Source organism: Sus scrofa, unplaced genomic scaffold, assembly GCF_000003025.6.
Source record: "Sus scrofa isolate TJ Tabasco breed Duroc unplaced genomic scaffold, Sscrofa11.1 Contig53, whole genome shotgun sequence".
Taxonomy (NCBI): domain Eukaryota; kingdom Metazoa; phylum Chordata; class Mammalia; order Artiodactyla; family Suidae; genus Sus; species Sus scrofa.
The window spans coordinates 693,369-718,000 of record NW_018085237.1 but is presented as its reverse complement, the minus strand read 5'-3'; the positions used below and the strand labels follow the sequence as shown (position 1 = coordinate 718,000).

At 37.7% G+C, this 24,632-nt stretch overlaps 1 protein-coding gene and 2 pseudogenes across 1 annotated transcript; 1 reads left to right on the top strand and 2 right to left on the bottom strand.

Moving 5' to 3' along the window:
- The first annotated feature begins 7,417 nt into the window (after positions 1-7,417).
- Positions 7,418-8,635, top strand: LOC100737735 (annotated as a pseudogene).
- Positions 8,636-15,825: 7,190 nt separating this feature from the next.
- LOC100525509 (olfactory receptor 5AL1-like) lies at positions 15,826-16,806 on the bottom strand. The gene is given in 1 exon segment (XM_003124144.2): positions 15,826-16,806. A coding segment is annotated over 1 exon segment (942 nt). The 5' UTR covers positions 16,768-16,806.
- A 6,245-nt stretch (positions 16,807-23,051) lies between these two features.
- On the bottom strand, positions 23,052-24,009 carry LOC100737656 (annotated as a pseudogene).
- Between the last annotated feature and the right edge of the window lie 623 nt (positions 24,010-24,632).

The following is a 24,632-nucleotide window of genomic DNA, read 5'->3' as shown; positions in this document are numbered from 1 at the left end:
TTTTTTGCAAATGCAATATTTGCTTTTGGCTTGTGGTTTCCCTGTTTTTTAAGTATGCTAACCCCTTGCTATAATTGTGTGTTTTAGCCTGATGGTCCTGTAAGTTCAAACACTTCATTACTATATTAAAATTAAGAAGAGAAACATACAAACAAACAAACAAAAAGGGTTATTTACTTCCTAACATCCCTTGCCCACATTTTATGGTTTTGATGACACTTTTTTATTTTTTTCTTTTTAATTTTATTTTGTTTGAAACATGTTCATGATTAAATCTCTATGCTGGCTTATTTGAGTGACGGCTCGCTGATTGTGCTTTCCTCAGTCCTAGTTCTTCCTCTTCTTCTTTTTTTTTTTCTTTTCTTTTTTATTCCCTTTTCTTCCTTTCTTTTTGGTTTAGAGAAGCCCTTTCAATATTTCCTTTAACCTGGGTTTTGTGTTGCTGTATTCTTTAAGATTTTGTTTGTTGGAAAAAATTTTTATTTCCCCTTCTATTTTAAATGATATTCTTGCTGGATAGAGTATTCTAGGTTGCATATTTTGTTTCCTTTGAGCACTTTAAATATCTCTTGCCATTCCCTCCTGGCCTGTAGTGTTTCTGTAGAGAAATCAGCTGATATTCTTATGGGGGTTCCCTTGTAGGTAACATTCTATTTTTCTCTTGCTGCCTTTAGGATCCTCTCTTTATCACTAACTTTTGCCATTTTTATTATGATGTGTCTTGGTGTGGGTCTGTTTGGGTTCAGTTTGTTTGGGGCCCTCTGTGCTTCTTGTATCTTGAACCCAGTATCCTTTAGATTTGGGAAGTTTCCAGCGATAATTTCTTCAAATATATTTTCATTCCCTTATCTTTTTCTACTCCTTCTGGAATTCCTATTATGCGTAGATTGGCCTGCTTTATATTATCCCATAGGTCTCTTATATTGCTTTCCTGTTTTTTGATTTGGTTTTCTGCTGCTGACCTGATTGGGTGATTTCCATTATTCCATCTTCCATATCACTGATTCGTTCTTCTGCATTATTCATTCTGGTATTTACTGCCCTTACTTCTGTTTGTATCTGTGCAAATAAATGTTCTAGTTTTTCTTGGCTCCTCTTTATATTTTCTAGTTCCTTTCTGAGGGTGTCTGCATTACTGTTCATATCTTCTCTTAATTCCTTCAGTATTTTCACTAGTTCTCTTTTGAACTCCAGGTCTGTCAGACTGCAGAGATCTGTTTCATTGTTGACTGTTTTAGGTGAGTTCTCCTGTTGGTTTGACTGGGGGTGGTTTCTCAGCTTCTTCATCTTGCTTGTTGTTTTCTTTCTCCTGAGGGAGTTGTACTCTCCGTTATTGGGCAGTTTTTGCCTTGTCACTGCCGTGGAATGTTTCCTGAGGGCTGGCATTGTTGGTCAGTCTTTTTTGAGGCAGTGTGGCTTTTCTGGAGTGTTGGTGAAGCAAAGGAGGTCTTCCTGAGGGCAGAAAGGACTGGGAGGTAGCAGATTTCACTCTGTTGGGCAGAGCCTGCTTGGGGTTTTTAGGCTGTGTGGTTCTTGCAAGGGGTTGGCAGTGCTGGACAGCTGTTCCTCAGGAGTGCAGCACCTGCTACAGACTGGAGCAGCTATCTGGGTCACCGAGAACCCAAGAGGCTCCTCCCCAGGGCAGCCCGAGTCAGAAGGACTGTCTGAGAATGTAGGCAGATCTTTTCACAGCCCAGCCAAGCTTGTTGTAGATTTTCTGGGCTGTGGGGGCTCCTTCAGGGAGCTGGCAGTCCTGTGCAGCTCTTCCATGGGAGTGCGGCATCCTCCAAGGGCTGGAGTAGCTAGCTGAGCCGCTGTGAACCCAAGAAGCTCTTCCTCAGATCAGCCCAACTCGGAAGAACTGTCTGAGAATTACGTAGATCTTTTCATGTCATGGTCAGGCTTGTTGTAGCTTTTCTGGGGTGTAGGGGGTCCTGCCTGGATCTGGCAGTCCTGTGTAGTTGTTCCATTGGAGTGTGGCTCCCCCCAGAGCTTGGGCGGCTAGTTGGGCCACTGCAACCCAAGAGGCTCTTCCCCAAGGCAGCCCAACTCAGAAGGACTGTCCAAGAATTAGACAAGCCTGGCCAAGCTTGTTCTAGCTTTTCTGGGCTGCAGGCATTTTCTCAGGGGCTGGCGGTGTTTGGTGCTGCTCCGCAGTGATGTAGCCCCTCCAAAGGGCAAGCAGGCCAGTGCAGGGACAGCCCCTGCAGTGGTAGGCTTTTGGCAACTGTTGAGGCCAACCCTCCCAGATGGCAGGCAGCCCCAGGTCTGGCGAGTGCATGGGTGGGGTGGGGGCGGTGGGAGGGGATGCACTGGGAAGAACAGCTTTCTGATAGCTAGTGGGCCGGTAAGCTTACTGTGGGTGGGCAGTATTCTGTGAGGGCCCTCTCCTTCTTCTCTCCCCTCCCCAACACAGGTGCAGACCTGGATCTTCTCCCAGGTTCCCTCTGAGGTGACTTTTCACTTCCCCGCCCTTAGCCTATTGCTCCCTCCCCCTGTGACACTCTGTTTTCTAGTCTTCCAGCCAGTCTCTGCCCCATCAAACTTGACAGAGGGGTTTCTAGACCTCCCAAGCAGTCTCTGCTCCACCCCCTCCCCACAGCACTTTTCCGGGGACTAATCTCCGGAGCCAAGGTCTTGGTGCCCAGCCCCCACCCAGGCATCTCAATTTTTGCTGACTGTGCCCGTAGTTCAGATGATCTGTTTGGTTCTCGATCTGCTTTTCAGAACTCAGACTTACTGCTACACTCTTCTCTGCATCTGGAGATTCCCTGGTTCAGTTGATCTTTCCCTTGAGTAGGTGACTTTCCAGGGTGCAGGATCCCTTTCTCCTCTGCAGTTTCCTCAGGAGCACCCGTCCAGCTAGGAATCACCTTCTCTCACTCTCCTCTTTTCTCTTGTTTTGCCTAGTAATGTCATGGAAGGCTTGCCATTATTGGAGTTTAGGTTCTTCTGCCAGCGATTGGTTGAAGTTCTGTGTGAGTCATTTATCCTGTAGATGTGTTTTGTTTGTTTGTTTGTTTTGCTTGTGGGAGAGAGTGAGCATGTCCCCCTACTCTTCCACCGTCTTGTCTCTCTCTTTTAAGAATGGCTTTATACTTTAAGTATTGGTAACAATGTTTTGAAAACACTTTTTTGGTCTTCGAGAACACCAAAAATAACATAAAAATTTCCCCCTTAAATAAAGAATAGATAGATATTCTGTCTGATTTTTTGCATCCTGAAGTGACATAGAAATCTATTGGTATGTCATTTCTTCACTACTGCTTTTCAAAATAAATATTTGGCCTTAAACTGGGCTTTCCACTCAGACTCAGATCAGTGCTTCTTAATCTTTTTTTTCATGCTATGTCCTGTTATTTGCATGTGTTTTGAGATCTGCAGAAGGAACATCTGATGGATGAGGAAGTCACCACGTCTGCATATCTGCAGTGCACTAGTGGTACACATGCCTCTGCCAGCTATTTGTAAGCTCTGGTAAAAAATCAAGGTCCATCTAACTGACTGGCTTGGAAAAGCCATTGTGGATTCTGGCAAAGCATGTGGCAAGACATGAGCAAGGTAGGCAGTGAGCAAATCAGGAAAAATCTTTTTTTTTTTTTTGCCTTTTTACCATTTCTTGGGCTGCTCCTGTGGCATATGGAGATTCCCAGGGGTTGAATGGGAGCTATAGCCGCTGGCCTACACCAGAGCCACAGCAACATGGGATCTGAGCCATATCTGCAACCTACACCACAGCTCACAGCAATGCCAGATGGTTAACCCACTGAGCAAGGCCTGAGATCATACCCACAACCTCATGGTTCCTAGTCAGATTCGTTAACCACTGAGCCATGATGGGAACTCCAAATCAGGAAAAAATCTTGATTAACAAAGTAGAGTATAGGAGAGAGGAAGTTTCCCAAAGACTTTTTTTTTTTTTTTTTTTTTAATGGCCACATTTGTGGCATTTGGGATTTCCTGAGCTAGGGACTGAATCCAAGCCACGGATGTGCTCTATACCTTAGCTGCAGCAACATTGCACCAGGCTGGGGATCAAACTTGTGCCTCTGCAGTGACTGAGCTGCTGTTGTCAGCTTATTAACCCACCAGGATGCAGCAGAAACTCCCTAACAACCATATGTTTCCCTTTCCTATGATTAAACACCTTTTGTGTAAATCATTTCTATGTGAAAGTAACATACTTTTACAACTGACATTGTTTCTTTGATTATTTTACCTTACTTCTTACTTTACTTCTCTAAAATTCAAACACACACACAAACAGGTTTATTCTTGTAACTATAAGTTACTATATACTATAGCAGTAAAATATTTCTGTTTGCATTTTGATTATAATTATAATTATTCTTAGTATATAATGATTAAAATAGCCTGCATATTTTCATTTAGATGATCATCATTAAACATTCATTTTTGTTTGAAATCTGTTTTATTAATGAGATGGGAGGGTCTTCCTGAATGGAATTAACCCAATGCCTCATTTTTTTAGAATTCTAAGTATTTTTCTATTTTGGAGCAAGAAATTATGTAAGATTTCAGGTGAGTTAGAAATATTTTCATTTGTAAAACAGGAGTAGGGTGGATTTTGAAAAGGAACACAAAAAAAGACTAAAAATACAGGTGCTTTCTCAGGCAAATAATTTTCATAAAGAAACAGATATGGAAATGGAGGAACTGAAAATTAATCTTAGTAAAACTGATCTTGTCCTCCAAACCCTTGGTGAATCTCTTCATATGAAAATAAATAGGCATACTTCAATTTGAATTTGACCAGCATGACAGAGTTATGCCAAACCAATTCAGCCATAGGTTAGACAAACAAAACCAAAAAAGAAAAAATAAGTTTGAAGTATGGGTAAGATCCACTGGCCATTCTAACTACTGAATTTGTTCTTTAGACTAGTGATTCTCAAACATGGCTATACTTTGGAACCAACTGAGGAGTTTAAAAATACTAATGCCTTACATTTAAGTCCTTAATCCATTTTGAGTTTACTTTTGTATTTGATGTTAGAGAATATTTTAATTTCATCCTTGTTCATGCTGCTGTCTAGTTTTCCCAGCACCACTTATTGAAGGGACAGTTTTTCTCTATTTTATATTCTTGCTTCCTTTGTCATAGATTTGTTGACTGTAGTTGTGTAGATTATTTCTAGGCTTTCTATCCTGTTCCATTGATCTGAATGTCTGTTTTTGTGCCAGCAACATTCTGCTTTGATGACTATAGCTTTGTAGTATCATGTGAATTCAGGGAACCAGCTGTGTTCTTCTTTCTCAAGTTTGCATTGGCTATTCAGGTATTTTTGTGTTTCCATACAAATTAAAAATATATATATTCTAGTTCTCTGGAAAATGTCATTTGTAATTTTATAGGGATCACATTGACTCTGCAGATTGCCTTGGGTTGTATAGTCATCTTGACAATATTGATCCCATTTGCAGCAACATGGGTGGACCTAGAGATTCTCCTACCAAGTGAAGTCAGGCAGAGAGAGGCAAGTATCACATGATATCACTTGTGAAATAAAACAAAAAAAAAAGATACAAATGAATTTATTCACAGAACAGAATCAGATTCACAGATTTCAAAGCCAAACTTATAGCTGCCAAGGGGGAAACATGGGGAGAAGGGATAAATCAGGAGTTTGGGACTGACATATACATACTACTATATACAGAATAGATAACTAACAATGACCTATTGTATAGCACAGGGAACTCTGCTCAATACTCTATAATAACCTAGATGGAAAAAGAATCTGAAAAAGAGATATGGCTAATTCTCTTTGATGTACACCTGAAAATAATAACAATAAATTCTTTATTATTTTCTTAATTTTAATATCTTTAAAGTTTTGTAAGCTTTTTCCAAGGCTTTCACATTTTGTTAATATTTATGCATTTTCCTTCACCCTATAGTAAATGAATGTATCTGCCAGCATTGCTGCACATTGGGCAGCATGGCTTGATGGTTAGGAATATGGGCTTTTCAGGCAAACAAACCAGGTCACACTCATACTATACAATCTATTCTGCAGGATAGTAGACCTAAGCCTGGGTTTTTTTCTATTGATAATTAGAGGTGATGTAATAGAACTTCAGTCATAACCTTAGCAAGAGACTATCATAAATTAACATATGTGTTGCCCTAAGTAGATTATCTGATAAGGACAGCCTTCGAATGCAGCAGATCAATAATAATAATAGTTCTAAATAAAATTTGAAATATGAAGGAATTAGATATGATAATCTCTCAAGTCTCCTTTCTTTGTTGATAGTTTATGGTTCTACTTTATGGAAAATTAAGCAAGGAGCCAAAATAAAATTAAGTAGGATAACATAGGCCTGAATGAGATTATTCCCCTTTTTCAGAGCTGGCAGAACTACAAATAATCACAATTATTCTGAAGCATGCCTCAACCTACCTATATATTTTAAGATGTTGATATATATTGACACATATTTATGAGAAAGATTTTTATCTACATGTAATTTAGAATAAGTTATCTAATAAACTACCTAATGTTAACAGTTTGAGAAATGAACTTGTAAATTTTGAGTCAGAAAATAATTATGTCTCTTTAACTCTTTCTTTTTTTTTCCCTTATGGCCACACCTGAGGCATATTGAAGTTCCCAGGATAGGGGTTGAATTGGAGCTGCAGCTGCTGGCCTACACCAAAGCCAGAGCAATATTGGAATTGAGTGCATCTGTGACCTATGCTGCAGTGTATGGCAACACTGAATTCTTAACCCACTGACTGAGGCCAGGGAGCCCGCATCCTCATGGAGACTATGTTGGGTTCTTAACCCACTGAGCCACATGGGGACCTTCTGTCGATTTAATGCTTTATGAGAATAAAATTGTATGTTTTCTTCTAGTTCTTATTAATTTTCTTTTAACATCTATAGCATCAAATATTTATTTTATATAAGTAAGGGAGGGAAAGTAGGAAAGTGAGTAAGTCACGCTAGATCATTTTGGTATTTTTAAAGCTGTGGGAACATGCACAAAATTGAAAAACAGTCAGACTATAAGCATAGTTTCATTTATGATTTATGTACTTTGTGCTGTCAGATTTAGTGGCTCCAAAAACACTGAAATGTTATGGTTAGTTGTCTCAAGTGCTTTCTTTCAGATAATATTTATCTTTTAACCAGCATCTCCCTATATTTTCTAAAATCACGAAGCAAATTAATACTTACGAAGAGTACTCTGAGTTTGAAGGACTCCTTTCCCTGGAGCAAGAATGACATGTCATTGGAGAGTAAGACATACTTTTTGCCCACAGGATGACATGATTCAAGACTAGAAGATACCAGTAAGTATATTCCCCCAACACTGGCAGGGGCATGAAAAGCATCATGTTTATTCTTCAACATACAGCAGAATTTGCAAAAATCCATCAGAATACATGGCTGGCAATAGTACTTACATCGCTGAATTCATTCTCAAGGGAATTACAGACCGGCCAGAGCTTTAGGCCCCATGATTTGTGGTATTTATGGTCATTTATCTGGTCACAGTGTTGGGCAACCTTGGATTTATTACCTTAATCAGAAGTGACACTCGACTTCACACACCTATGTACTATTTCCTCAGTCACTTGCCTTTGTTGACCTTTACTACTCTTCCACTATCACACCAAAGATGATGGTGAACTTTGTTGTGGAACACAACACAATTCTTTTCCATGCTTGTGCAACCCAACTGGGCTGTTTTCTCATCTTCATGATCATGGAGTGTTTCCTTTTAGCTTCCATGGCCTATGATCGCTATGTAGCCATTTGCAGTCCCCTGCGTTATTCCACATGGATGTCCAAAAGAATCTGTATTCAACTAGTAGCAGTTCCATATATGTACAGCTTTCTGGTTGCCCTATTCCATACCTATTCCATTATCACCTTTTGTCTAACTTACTGTGCCCCAATGTTATTAACTATTTCTACTTCTATGACCTCCCTCTCTTGGCTCTGTCATGCTCAGACACACACATGAAGGAACTCTTGATTTTTTCTTTTGCTGGTTTTGACGTGATCTGCTCCTCTTCCATTGTCCTCACCTCCTACATCTTCATCATTGCCACCATCCTAAGGATCTACTCTACCCAGGGCGATGCAATGCCATTCTTTTTTTTTTTTTTTTTTTGTCTTTTTGCCATTTTCTTGGGCTGCTCCCATGGCACATGGAGGTTCCCAGGCTAGGGGTTGAATCAGAGCTGTAGCCACCGGCCTACACCAGAGCCACAGCAACATGGGATCTGAGCCTCATCTGCAACCCACACCATAGCTCACAGCAACGATGGATCCTCAACCCACTGAGCAAGATCAGGGATCGAACCTGCAACCTCATAGTTCCTAGTCAGATTTGCCAGCTGCTGCACCACGACAGGAACTCCCACAAGGCCATTTCTACCTGTGGTTCCCACAAGGTGGCTGTTTCTATTTTCTATGGCACCCTCATCTTTATGAATCTACAGCCTAAATCAAACCACTCCCTGGACACAGACAAGATGGCATCTGTGTTTTACACAGTGGTGATCCCCATGTTGAACCCCCTGATCTACAGTTTAAGGAACAGAGAGGTGAAAGATGCCTCCAAGAAAGCCTCAGAAAAAGCTGTGAAATTTTAAAGATACTAAAATGAAAAAAATAGTAATAATAAATTCTGCATAAAATATTAAAAAAAATCAAGCTTTCTTTTCTGACATTTCTTGTAATTTTTTAGCAAGCAACTGAAAACATGACTGTTACTTCTACAGACCTTGATACTTCTACAGGGACACAGGCCAATTCTGGAAAATCAGTTTGATTCAAAGAGTCCTGGACAGGCCACTTTAACCTTTAGATATTGCTGGAATTAGGTTCAAATTCAAGCACAAATATCCTGTCAAATACACATACATGTATCTCAAGCAAAAGAAGAAGCATGTTTTTATTGGACCTGAGGACTCAGGAGCCCAGGCTTCCTGAATTCCATTCTATCCTCTTCCTTTGTTAGCTGTGCAATTAACACAAAATTCACCTTGGGCAATTAACCTGAACTCAGTGTGATTCTCTTTCCACTTCTGGAAGATAATAGGACCCAACTTATTGGTTGGTTTTGAAGACCAAAACAGGTGTATTTATGGAACACTTAGAAGAATATCCTGTGATATTTGTGAGAAGAATATCCTGTGATATCCTGTGACACTATGTGAGTGTTTGTTACATAAATATTTGTTATATGTAATTAAACATTAATTCATTGATCTCTCAAAATTTGTCTTTAGCTAAGAAGAACAAAGCCTGGTTAGGTTTCTACTACTGTGAGCCACTTAATCAAGTGTCACTGCTTACTCCAATAAAACAAATCTAAGATATGTGTGAGGTTTCACTTCTCAGCCTCAATTATTTATAAATTGTCTAAGCTATCAAGCCAGGAAAATGAACAATCTAGGAATTTCTGTTGTGGCTCAGTGGTAATGAACCCAACTAGTATCCATGAGGATGCAGGTTTGATCCCTAGCCTCACTCAATGGGTTAAAGATCCAGTATTGCCATGAGCTGTGGCATAGGCCAGCAGCTGTAACTCCAATTTGACACCTAGCCTGAGAACCTCCATACGCTGTGGGTGCGGCCCTAAAAACCAAAAAAAAAAAAAAAAAAAAAAAAAAAAAAAAAAAAAAGAAGAAGAAATAAAAAAATTGTGTTTTTAAATGAAAATTTCAATATATTTGCATATTTGTTCAAATAGAAATAACTTAAAGTTATGTCATTTGTTCAGTCACTCTTATAGGATCATGACATGAAATTTAAAAAAATTACTTATTTTTAATAAGATAAAAATATTGAGTTATTTGAGCACATGTAACAATGTTTGTTATTTGAATACTTTATACAAATTTATAATAATATACAAAATAATATATAATATTAAATATAGAATATAATTATATACAAAATATTATATAGAATATATAATACAAAAATATAATAATAATATCCATATCAAATATTTAGGATAATTTTTATTTTTTTTCTCTTACTATGATTCCTAATTATTTTTCAATTGTTATGTATTACTTGTACATTAAAGGGAAAAATCTTTGGGAATATGGATAGTCTTTTTCAAAATATGTATAATATGATTAAAATACACTAAGAGATTCAGAAAACACATTACGATGTATTTTCAACACCCAAACACAAAAGAGGAGAAGAGAAAAAATTAGGATAAGTTGGTAGAAATACAAACAGATTTCTGGCTAATTAAAACGGTGAGGTTTTTCATGATCTTCATTTGAGCAGAAGAGATAGACATTTGATTTTTCTTTTCACTATTTAATTTTGGATCATCCTTCCAGCAACCTAGAGATTTGGTGAAATAACTATCATCTCCATTTTCAGATGAAACTGAGGGTGGTTGCTTAAACCCTCAGTTTCATGGGTAGTGTAGGTGGGAAGCAAAATACCTCACTAGTCCTTGATTCCTTAACCTCAATTCACAGTTTATAGAAAATGAACTCTTTTCAGAGAAGCAAGAATTACCCCATTAACTAGACATCAAGACAATTTTGGAAAGGCAATCTATCAGTCTATCACGTCAAGTGTTTAGAAATGTGCCTTTCTTACATTAAGCACTAAGTAAATCAGTTTAAGCTCTTAGTAGTATTAATAGTATTTTGATTTAAGTTTAAGCTCAAGGAATCCGTGTATAATCCCATCACACTGATGACCGTAGGATGTTATTCTTTCTGCAATATTATGCAGTGTTCTGCCATTGCCTCATTGACTTGCAAGCTATCATTGTCTTTCCTGGCTCTTACTCTTTCTAGTACTAATATTTCTCTGATGTATTGGAGCCTGTGAGCTTTTTCTCTGACATTAACAAACTGGCCCATTATCTTCAGTCATTTTAGTGTCTTTTCCTTAAACTGAAACCTGGCTCTCCCTTGAAAACCTACTTCTCTCCAGCGTACTGCTCCACTGGCTGTTCCATTGGAAACTCTGGCAGGTGAAATAAAGAATTGTTCATGCTGGAAACTCATTGTTCCTTATTTATTTCTACCTCTTACATTTGAGTGCATTCCTCTCATGCTTTGAGGCTTATACCCATATTCACTGTTCTCACATATACATCCAGGTCATTGAAGACTGTGGTGTTAAAATCATTCTGTTTCTCGCCCACAAAGTTGTCATCAGTACCCGTGCACACCACATGTTTAATAATATGGCTTCTCAGATCCTTGATCTCAGTTTCAGTGACCCCCCACAGCCACTTGAACTTCCCACTTCCATGGCTCCATTTTGTAAATTGTTTTGTATAGCAACCGGTCAAAAGCTAAATATCCAAAGTAAAACATTATCTTATAACCACACTTTCTATCCTTTCCTTTCACTTCAGTCATGACACAACTATTTATGTATCCACTCATATCACAATTCCTTTAACCCTACTAAATATCCTTATCTATTGGTAACTTCCTTGATTCAATTTTTACGCTATACAATTTAAACTCTCCATTTGCTGTTGCAGCTACTCTTTACAACTTCCAAAACTTCCTCACCCTATTTCCTTCCATATATAACAAAACCTGGTTATTTTGAAATGTTTTCTCTTTGCAATCATCCTCAAATGCCAAGAACAAAATATTTAGGCAAAAGTGAATTATCACAAACTTATCACGTTCAAAATCAAGTAGTGTCTTACTTGATCAGCTTTTTCCTAAGTAGGTGTTTTTGTCTTCCCAGTGTGTATATAGCTATTTCAAACTCTTGAGTTCCTCTCTACTCCCCTACACCACACCCCTTGCTATCAATAGCTGTTAACAATTGCAACATCAGAGGGAGACGTAAGTAATGAAATGGAACTGTTTCTCAACTTCTTGTCATCATTCACACAAAACTACTTCCGCCACATCTATTCTTTTCATTTTTGAGGGGGGTGGTGAGGTGGGTGGTGGTGTTCTTTTTCTTTTCTTTAAAGTTTTTTCTTTTTCTTTTTTTTTTTTTGGTGGTGTTCTTTTTCTAATGTATACATTTATAATTTGATTCCCAAACTCTTTTGTATCCCATATTCTTCCTCTACTAATTTATTCAATATTTCCCCTCAATATAAAAACAAGATATATGCAAAAACATCGCTAGTGACCTCTGACTTCTCTTCCTTTAATTTTATCCATTAACCCCCATTCTTCTCTGCATCTCTTCAGTCCTAAATATCTTGGAAGGTCATTTACTTTGTCTTTAGTATTTATATATCATATATATATATTATAGTATTCTGAAATTCATCTTCAGTGTAATTACTCATAATAATACAATTATTCATTCCAAATTCACCAGCTAGCTATCTCCTTCTTTCCAAAGGGAATGAAAACATCTTTTATGACATATCCGTGGTACCAGACACCTCCGACATTAGCTTCATTATGAAAACCATTGCTTTTGTTTGTTTGTTTTTTGATTCCAAGTCACCAGAATCGTGGGGTTTTCCCATATTTTCCCATCCACTTTTACTTCCCCTGGTAGCTCTGCCTCCTGTGTTTATGCTTTAAATAAACTATTTTTTGCAGCTCTTTCCTTAGCCAACTCCTGTAATTTTTGCACACTCTTGTGGGGGCATTCACATCTGATGCTATGGGGACAATTGTCATTTTCATGATGGTGATGCAGAAGTCTAAATTTCTAGGCCAGACTTTTCCTCTGAACTCTAGGTATATATTGAAGAGATTCCCAGATATCTTCATTTAGATATTCCCAAGATACCTGTTTAACATATTCAAAATAGAATTCAAAACCCATCATATCCTAATCATATGCCTTGGAGCATGTATTTTCTAACTCATTGAATGACGTCATTGTCCAACCAATTATCCAGGTAAAAAACTAAGAACACATTCATATATCCCTCTACCTCCCACTAATACATAGTTATTTCTTGAATACTACCAACAATTTAATCTTTTTTTCCCCCAAAGCTATTTCTAATTTAAGTCTCTATCACAACTTTCTGGATTACTGTCTTCTAATATTTATCTTATCCACCAGTCATACCACCTTTTCTGTGCACATAGCAATTTAGTGTACTTTCTATCATGCAAATCTTAGCTTGCTTGCTATTTTCCATTGACCATAGGCTGGAGTCCAAACTTCTTGATGTAGCTAATTCAACTTTTGATTAAAAAACAACAACCAAAAAAAAAAAAAAAGAAGAAGAAGAAAAACAAAACTAAAAACAAAGCACCTTCTTTCTTTGCACACTAGTCTCACCTCTTGTGACATGTTTCAGGTAATCTCCATGCTCCAGCCATTACTTGTACTGTCAGTTCTTAAATGTGAACATGGATTTTTGTACATAGTTGAAGCAGAATACTCCCTTTATCTTTATACCTCTAGATGGCTACTATCCACAGATCTCAGGTAACATTTTGTTTTCTCCTAGGGGTGTGTTATAGCCAGTAATTTGTTCACAAGTTAATTTGTAACTTACTCTAAATTTCAAATTCTTGGTGAACAAAGTTATTTTCCACTCCCTCTCCATATGTAGTAGGACTTAACAATTCAATTAGTAGAAGTCCCAAATATACTAGAGGAATAATGGAACAAATAAATACAGGTTGTATGTCACTCCTTACCCTTTTTTACTACCTCAATTGCACTGATTTTTCCCCACTATCTGCTGACTTTATGTGACCCATGGCAAAATCCAAAAGGAGTATCATGAGGCCAACTCTGTGAATGCCAAAAATATTTAACATCACTTAAGTGTGGTAAGTATGTTCTGTATTATTTCTTGGCCCCTTTAGACTATTCCCTTGTACTATGTCATTTTAAGCAATTACTGAACAAAACAATGTAGTGATGTCTCACAAGCATGAACAATTATGTTATAGTTAACCTTTTGGGATCCAGTTTTCTAAACAGGCAAGGAACAATCAATTAAAATTTCAGATAATTATACTGAAATTAAGTGTAATAAAGTATTGATAACTAACGACATAGACGATTTTAACACATGGGAAAATAACTCAGAAAATATTTAACTATTTTTATTTACCTCATATAATTTTGTATGGGCTTTATTAAATTTTGAATTTTAACAAGAGGTCCTGGTGTGCATTAAATGAGTGAATTAATTTTTGCTATTGGTCTTTACAAAACTACCAAGTGATGATTTAGATTTCAACAAAGATCTGACCATATATCTGAAATTAAATAATCTATTGACTTGTGAGGAAGTAGAAAACTTATATTCACACAAAAAATACAACATGAATATTTATAGCAACTTTATTAATAATCATTAATGCTTGGAAGCAATGAAAATGTCCTTTGGTTGATGAATGAATAAACTATGGTACATCAGGCAATGAAACATTATTCAGAGCTAAAAAGAAATGAGCTATCAAGCTGTGAAAAGAAAGAGGAGGATTAAATACATGTTCCTAATTAAAAGAAGCCAATCTGAAAAAGCTACCAACACTATGATATTCTGGAAAGCAAAACAATGGAGGCAATACAAAGATTAGTGTTTTCCAGCGGTTAGGGTGGTGTTTGGGAGATGAATAGACAGAACAGAGAGGATTTTTAGAGAAAGGAAAATACTCTGTATAATATTACAATGGGAAGTTCCCAGGTAGGGGTTGAATCGGAGCTGCAGCTGCCTGCCTACACCACAGCCACAGCAATGCAGGATCCAAGCTGTGCCTGTTACCTACACTGAAGATCACAGCAATGCCAGATTCTTAACCTACTGAACAAGGCCAGGAAGTGAACCCAAATCCTCACAGATAAGGTCGGTTTCATGACTTACTGAAGCGCAATTGGAACTCTCAAGTTATTACACATTTATCCAAACCCACAGTATACCCAACACAAAGCATGAACCTTAAGGTAAATTATGGACTTTGAGTAACTATGGTGCATTAATACAGATCTACAGTAACAAATATTCCATTTTGTTAGATAACGTGGAGGTTATGCACATGTGTCAATAGTGGGTATGAGAGAATCTTGGTACCTCCTTCTCAGTTTTATTATAAACCTAAAACTGCTCTAAAAAGTTATCTTTTAAAGAATGTTCAACCATAGTAATAGGGATATTGTTAAGTGAAGAATAAGGTCATTTTTTAGGCAGTTTTAAACCCAAACACTTCAACCATGAGCCTCATATTTTTCCTCCAGTTCAATCATGAAAGAAAATCTTACCTGATATTTGTACTATTTGCATAGCTCATGTATCTCAAGATAGTCTAAAATTATCAATGTCACAGTGAAATAAGATAAAGTTATAATTTTAAGGTACTTGATTCTTCACTGCTATTGTTGAAGTATCTCTGAGAATGGATGAGTTTTATCTCTGTCTTTTCTATTTTTTTTTTTTTTTTTGGTGTTTAGGGCTGTACCCACAGCATATGGAATTTCCCAGGGTAGGGGTCAAATCAGAGCTATAGTTGCCCGCCTACAGCATAGCCACAGCAACACCAGATCCAAGCTCTCTCTGTGGCCTACACCACAGCTCTGACAATGGCAGATCCCCAACCCACTGAGCAAGGCCAGGGATGGAAACTGCATCCTCATTACTAGTTGGATTTATTTCTTCTTTGCCATAACAGGAACTCCTTATCTCTTTCTTTTCAAAAGCAATGATTAGGCCAACAAATATTTATGAAATATCTACTATGTAAGTCAAACCACATATACCCATTTTTGAGAGATCAGAAAAACCGAATACCAGAGGATATGGATTTCTACCCTTATTGGTGCTGTACTACTCCCCAAGCTTTGATTTCCTATTTCTTAATTCTATATCCATCATTTTTTAGTAACAACACAATCATCAATGATGACTAGAATGCACTTTTTCGATAATTTTTTTCAAAGCATTTTTTACCTCCTGATTCCTCAAGCTGTAGATCAATGGGTTTAGCATGGGAATCACTATTGAATAGAATACTGAGGCAAATTTGTCTTTACCTAGTGAGTGGCTTGACTTGGGCTGCAGGTACATAAAACTGAGAGTCCCATAATATATAGTAATAGAAAGTAAGTGAGAGGCACAGGTAGAAAAGGCTTTCTGTCTTCCTACAGAAGAAGGGATCCTTAAGATGGCAAAGACAATGAATACATAGGATATGAGAACAATGATAAGAGAACAAAAAACATTGAACCCTGCAATGAATAACACCATCAGTTCTTTGAATCACGTGTCAGAGCAGGCCAGAGCAATCAAGGGCACGTCATCACAGTAGAACTGATTGATCACATTAGAGTCACAGAAGGACATGTGGAAGGTAGCCACTGCTTGGACGAGTCCCACAGTGAACCCACAAATATAAGAGCTTGTGACCATTTGAATGCAGAGCTTCCTAGGCATGAGAACTACATAGAGTAATGGATGGCAGATGGCCAGATAACGATCATAAGCCATGACAGACAGCATCAATAGTTCCCAAACTGAAAATGTGATAAAGCAACACACTTGAGTGGCACATGCATAAAACGACACACTTTTAATTTCACGTAAAGAGTTTACAAGGGTGTTGGGAGTGATGGAAGAAGTACCATAAAAATCAACAAAAGCCAGGTGACAGAGGAAAAAATACATGGGTGTATGAAGTTGAGGACTGATTTGAATTAGCACAATCAAACCAAGATTTCCCAAGGCGGCAACCAAGTACATCAGTAGGAAAACACAAGAGAGAATGGCTTCGAGCTCTGGATTATCTGTGAGACCCAAAAGGATGAACTCAGTGATCGTTGAATAATTGCCTTTTGCCATGAAATAGATATACAATTTAACAATAAACTCCTCCAGAACACACACTCAGAATAATCTTGACTCTGTAAGAAGTAACCCACTTAGTGTGAGAAGATAGCTCTGGCTCTCCAGGATGTTATGCTAAATTCAGTCAAAGTAGAATCCTGATAAGCACTCTGAATTACATGTGAATTTACTTATGCTTTCACTGTAAACAGATTGTGCACAGGCAAAAATTCCAACATATGAAATCCACTAAGGAGCTATAAAATAAGAAAGGGGATATTTCAATTAAAATTTTATAATCAATAAAATAGCAAACTCTGTATTGCATTTTTGTTTAACTTATAGTTCTTACAACATTCAGAATGTAAGTGGCTATCTACCACTATAGCACTCTGAACCTGTTGCATCTTGTCTGATCTTGTTTGATCTCAGAATGTAAGTTATGCTTATCTCATAGAATTATCATTTCCTCAGTTCATAAGAACATTAAAAATTACCAAAATGAGTATGAAAAATGCAAGTAAAAATAGAAATACTAACAATATTTCTCTTCAGGCATCACAGTTTGGTGTAATTTTAAATTTTTCTTCTTTTTCCTTACCTCCATTTTCTATTTTTTTTCAGTCCATGAGTAATATAGATATTACCAAAAATATTATTGTGACTCTTCTGGCTGTCTTTTGGCAAAATACACACCAGCAAACAATATCCCAGATGTAAAATAATTTTAAGTAATTATGAAAGGCCATTTTAGCCCCTATCTTCAAGTTTCTAAAGGGTCCCAAGAAAATACCATTTGGGCAGCATTTAGAAGAATTAAATTTAACAGAGCATTTCCACAAACCCAAGTTAGTTTCTCAATGCTTGAAAGCTAGCAATATTGAAATCATCCCCCTTCTTCCTTAAGCAGATTGGAGAATAAGTTAACTTTTTTTTTTAAATTAAAACACAGTTGATTTACAATGTTGTGCCAATTTCTGCTGTACAGTAAAATGACCATATATATATATATATATATATATATATATATTATACACACACACACACCTATATACATATATACATATATATAAATATATATATATGCACTCCCATATTCATTTTCTTATATTATTTCCTATCATAGTCTATCCCAAGAGACTGGACATATTTCCTGTGCTACACAATAGGACCTCATTGCTTATCCATTCTAAATGTAATAGTTTGCATCTCCCAATACCAAACTCTTATTAGTCTATCCCACGCCCTCCCCACTTCCCCTTGACAACCACATGTTTGTTCTCTGTGTCTACGATCTGTTTCTATTTTGTATATAGGTTCCTCTGTGGCATATTGTAGATTCCATATGTAAGTGGTATCATATGGTATTTATCTTTCTCTTTCTGACTTAATTTAGTATGAGAATATGTAGTTGCATCCATCGATTTTCCTTTATTACTATATTGTCTCAAGTTACATCATATGCAACTTATAAATAGTTAATACAAGTAAAAGATAAAATATAAAAAGCACCTCCCAGTTTAAATTTGGATTGACACTTCCTTGAAAACATTATCTTGGTTACTCCTTCATCTTTTACCTCCCATCCCCACTTTTCAACCCCATATCTTAGGATAGATATCTGCCCCCAATTTCTCAATCATATATATAACTTAACCAAGTATAGTCCACATTTCTTTTCCATTAAACCAAGAAATCCTCTCACCAAATTTACTATCAACTTCCCAACTCCTAATTCCATTAAAACTTCTTTTTATTTGGCAGTTTGTAGCACCAAACTCTATTGAATACAACTTCGGTTTCACGAATAAAGTAGTCTCTAAATTTAGTATTGTCCATTTTGATTCTCAACCTTGGAGAAATGACCTCTGTTTCATTTTTTTCTAATGGCCGAACCTTCAGCATGTGGAAGTCCACTGGCCAGGGATTGAATCTAGATTGCAGCTGTGGCAATGATGGAAACTTTAACCCACTGTGCCTGGCAGGGGATTGAACCCACACCTCCACAGCAACCTGTGCTGCTGCAGTCACTCTTAACCCACTGCACCATGTTGGGAATTTGAGACTCTGTCCCTATTACTATGCTTTGGGAGACATGTTCTTCATGTTCTCTCCAAAGCATCCCCCATCCCCTCATTTTTACACCTTCTTATTCAGTGATGATATCCAATCCTATGTCAAAGGCATTTATATTCTGATTATGTACAAATATATGTTATTATTATTCCAGATTCTTTTTTCTCTGCTCCAGCTTTATGTGTCTGAATGCCTCTCATGAATTACTGCTTAGATATTCTAGTTGTTCATCAAAAAGAATTACACAGAGAGAAGAACTTGGTATCTCTGCCCACTGGACCAAGTATTTAAGACCTAGTATATACACTTTCTATGTCAATGAACTGTGCCATTATCCATTCAATTTTCCAAATCAAAGACCAATCATTTTTTTACTATGATTTCCTGTCCTTATAACAATATTCAATTGGAAATAGGAAAACCATACATGTATGTACGAACCACCATTTGTGTGTATGTGTGTCTTTTTAGGGCTACACCCTCGGCATATGGAAGTTCCCAGTCTAAGGGTGGAATTGGAGCCATAGCTCTAAGCTTACTCTACAGCCACAGAAATGCAGGATCTGAGCTCCATCTGAGACCTACACCACAGCTCTGTGTAATGTCAGATCCTTAATCCACTGAGAGAAGCCAGGGATTGAATCCATGTCCTCATGGGTACTAGTCAGGTTTCTTAGTGCTAAGCCACAACAGAAACTCCTTAACTACCATTTAAATACTGACCATTGTTCGTTCATGACAATGAAATAAAATAAAGGGTTACTAATGGGCACATGCCTATCACATCCCATGACTAGGAGCATATATGTCACAAAGAACAAACATAAGCCAACACAACTGAGCATCACAAGCAGGTAAGGGTATTCTTTTAGCTTCTTGGAGGAAGTTAACTAGTGTGTTAAAAGTAACAGAGGAGGTGTAGCAAAAATCAACAAATTAGGTGGCTAAGGAAAAAATACATGGTTGTGTGGAGCTAGAACTGACTGACACAAATTAACATAATTAATCCAGTATTGTCTATGACATTAATAAGTAGATCACTAAAAAGATCTCCAAAAGAAGGGCTTGAAGCTTGAAGTTTCAAGAGGACGAACTCAGTCACTTCCAAATTATTGCCTTTGGCCATGAATTTTGCATAGAAGTATATCATATTTTTATCTCCATTATATCTATGCTGGATAATCTTCCACTCTGTGGGCTAAGGACTTCATTCATGCTTATTTATGGTGACCATATTGGAAAAATAATCCTTGCTGGTGTAATGGACCATTCTCAGATTTCTATCCTTTTGATTTAGAAGGGATTTGTTCCAGGTAAAAATTCCAACATGCTCAGTAGTCTGAATGATTTTTCTTTTCTTTTCCTTATCACTGTACCTGCAGCACATGGAAGTTCCTGGGCTAGGAGTCCAATTGGAGCTACAGTTGCTGGCCTACACCACAGCCACAGCAATGTGGGATCTGAGCTGCATCTGTGACCTATACCACAGCTTGCCTTGCAGCAATACTGGATCCTTAACCTACTGAGCAAGGCCAGGGATTGATCCCGCATCCTCATGGACACTATGTTGGGGTCTTAACCACTGAGCCACAGTGGGAACTCCTAGATGATTGTTAAAGGAGACAGAATGTAGAATATATGTGCATGAGCTGCAAAGTCAAGATCATTTTCTAGGTAATTGAAAAGTGTAAAATTATCACTACATTTATTTGAAATTCTATATGCATACCTATAATCTTATCTATCCCTCTCCCTAGCTACTTAACTCATTTGTTGTCTGCTGTGTATGGTAATCTTCATATATTAACTGCTCTCTCAAGTTTATTAGTAGAGTTTGGACTAGAACTCAGGTTGCTAGCTATAGAAGGAAAATAGATGATATGCAAGTGCCTATCATTTCTTATCACCCTTTTCTATGTTGTTTAATACTTAAAATTTGGTAACATTGCCCTTATTTGGTCTATAAGTAAACTAGTTAGAGATCCCACACAGTAAAATGCTATCCTTTGATTATAACACCTATGTTCTTTTCACCAGGCTACATTGCCTAATGAGTGCAATGGGTTACAAGGTATACCTTAGCCAATAATGAACAACTTACCCAGAGTTTGCCCAATATAACTGCATATGATCCTTGCTACTGGCAAAATGATCTTTGGTGTCAATTATTTTGAATATATTTATTTATAATGTATTCTTCTCCTGGGATTCCATCCTTAAATTACATTATTATTCTTATTATTTAAATAATTGGAAAAAACATAATGAGATCTCATAGGCTTAAAAAAAATCAGTTCATTTAAGAGTTAGTCTTTTGAGACCAGACCAGATTTCAGGCCATGTTAAATTAGTGGCATAGGTAAAGTGCGTCCATAGTACTGTTCCCTTTAAGAAAGACAATTCATTAAATGTGTAAATATGGAACAGTTTTGTTATTAGTTTTTTTATTTGTTGGCTGAATTATTGGCGTGTGGACGTTCCTGGGCAAGGGACTGACCCAGCACAAGAGCAGTGACTTGAGCCACAGCAACGACAATGCCAGGTCTTAACCCCTTGAGCCACAAACGAACTCATTGAACAGTTTTATATTGCCACTTTTTTTCACAAGAAACAAACAAATTAGGGAGAAAAAAATGTTCATATTGTGAATCTATGCTTTTCACATGGGATATTGTTAATGCAGCTGGAGAATCCAGAACTGAAGATTTTGGAACAATGGAGAGGGCAAATATGTCCTGTAACTGGTTTTATATTCAGATAATGGTTTGTTATGAAATTCATCAATTGAGAAATAGGAAAATTTGTATTCTTAAGGACCAGAGAATTATTTTAACACATTTTCATTGGAAAAATAATAGAATCAGCAAAAATTCTATGGTTACTTTTATATCTCAAATCTCATTCTAAGGAAAACTGGAAAATTTTGCAATACAATCAACAGATATATAGAAATCACGTATTAAGAACAGGCATTCTGAAGTTCCTGACATGGCTCAGAGGTAAGAACCTGACTAATATCCATGAAAACACAGGTTCAATCCCTGGCCTCGCTCACTGGGTTGAGGATCCGGTGTTGCTATGGACTATGGGGTAGGTCGTTGAAACGGCTTGGATCCTGTATTGATGTGGCTGTGGTGTAGGTTGGCAGCTACAGCTCTGACTCAACCCCTAGCCTCCATATGCCATTGGTGTGACCTTAAAAAGACAAAAAAAAAGGCATTCTGATAGTTTTTTTTTTAATTTGCTGTGTACATATTACCACAATTTTCTGAATTAAAAAATTTAAACACCCACCAGCATTATCTTTCCTGCCACTACATTATCTCTCCTGCCATCAAGTGACCATGACTTTTAGCTTCTTAACTGGCCTTCCAGTGTCCCCTCTGGTATCCTACACTGTATCCTCCATGAAACCATAAAAATTAGGTAACTACTCTCTTATTTAGAACTCTCCAGCAGTGTTCAGTCATGATCCTGGAAGTGTAGGTGGCCTACCAGCAGCATCTGAGACTCTAGAGAGGTCTTCTGAGATGCAGCACCTCAGGCTCAGCCTGGAGCATCCTCTGGTTGTGCATGGTAGAGAAGCACCAGTATGGCAGACCTGGCCATCTTACCCTCACCCTGACTCAAGCCCCAGCACTCCTTCCTGCCTCCACTCCAAGGACAGAGAATCTCATTCCTATACCTGACTCCCTTTTCCAACCTCCCTTGCTGCTAAGAGCCATTCTGACTGGTGTGAAGTAAGCAGAATCTGCCATGTATGTAGATGTGATGCCTTGAGTGGCCATAACCACTTATCACCAGCAGAGACAGGGTGGAGAGTGACAGAATGTCAACCAAACATCATCAAGTCATTGAACTACTGCTCCCGTTACCAGGTTCCCATTACCCTATGGATAAAACCCAAACACCCTGACAGTGCCCCTAGGACTCTGCAGCCCACATCTGCCTGACCCTCTGTCTCCCTCTTACACGGTTATCCTCCTCACATATGATGCTCCAGCCACCGGCCAGACATTCCTCATTAACCCTCACAGGTACATTCTTTCCACAGTTGGTTCCTTACCTCAGTGGGTTCCAACTCCAAGTGTCACCTGCTCAAATGGCCTGTCTCTAACAACCCAAATGAAGTAGAGTAAGTCCTATCACCTTTCTTATTTTATTCAGCTCTAATACTTTTTCAAGAGGAAAAACTCAGGTCATGAAGAAAATTCCATTTTTATTTATTCAAGTCGCCTTCTTAATTTCGTGAATATAAAAGCCTGGTTTCTATTTATGATGACTTTTTTCAGGGCATCTTTCACCTCCTTGTTCCTAAGGCTATGGATTAAAGGATTCAACATGGGCATGATCACTGTGTAGAATACTGAGGCCATCTTATCTGTGTCAAGGGAATGGTTAGAGCTTGGCTGTAAGTACATGAAGATGAGAGTCCCACAGAATATGGTGACTGTCAGCATGTGGGAGCTGCATTGGAGAAGGCTTTGCATCTTCCTTCAGCTGAGCACATCCTCAGGATGGCAGAGATAATGTACATGTAGGATACAAAGACAACCAGAAAGGAAGAAATGAACATGATACCTGCACAGGCAAAGATCCAGAGCTGCTTGGAGTACGTGTCAGAGCAAGCTAGCCTGAGAAGAGGCATGTCGTCACAGCAGAAATGGTTGATGATATTAGAGTGACAGTAGGTAAGGCGAAAGGTGAGGATGGTATGAAATAGAGCAACCAGGAAGCTGTAGCTATAGGGGCTGCCACCAGCTGAATGCAGATTCCCGGGGACATTACCACCATGTAGAGGAGAGGGTTGCAAATGGCCACATATCAGTCATATGCCGTGGAAGCCAGGAGTAAACACTCAGCTGTCATGAAGGCCAGGAAACAGCCTAAATGAGCAGCACATGCATTGAAAGAGATGACATTTTGTTTGTACAAGAAGTTCCCAAGCATTTTGGGTGTAATGACAGAAGAATAACAGAAATCAACAAATCCAGGTTGCTAAGAAAGAAGTGTGTTGAGTCTTGGGTCTGTTCTAATGACTAGGATAAGACCCAAGTTGCTTACTACTGTGAAGAGGTAGATGGACAAGAAAACCACAAACAGTGGCATGTTTAATTCCTGACGATCTGTGATACCCACAAGAATCAATGCAGTTACCAGGGTGCAGTTTATCTGGGTCATGTGTCCTCAGTGTGTCTGGATGAAGAAAAGAAAATTAAATCCAGTTTAATTAAATTGAATTTAGATTTTAATATCTTCTGAAGCCTTTTTTACTGTTAGCACGAAAGTGCTAACATTAAAACTATTACATACTTGGAGTCTGGGCATGAGATAAAGAGTAAATGGAGATGTTTTACGGGAAAGACATATTTCTCTCCCCCAAATACATTCTATTTATAAAAGTAACATCTGTCGGACAGGATTCACTCCACATTGACTCTTTGTTCAAAGCACTTATGTATTGTATTATTTAAAATTTATCATTGCTTTTTTTAAAACTTTGTTGCTTCGATTGAAAAAAATGCTAATATTAATAACATAAAAAAGTGACTCTTCTGCAGTGATATCACTCTTATAGGCTTGCCCGTATATAAGACTCCCCATTGCTGCAAGTTGACGGAGGTAGAATGCTATATTCATCTATTCTATATTTATTACTTATTGCAAAGATGTCACCATAGACTGCTACATAATCTTCATAATTGTGTTAGTAATACAAATGCTGAAAATGGGTAACAATTTGAAAGACACTGTAACAAGACTTATAGTTTATCTATTTACTTCTTTTCTTATATGTCCATTTT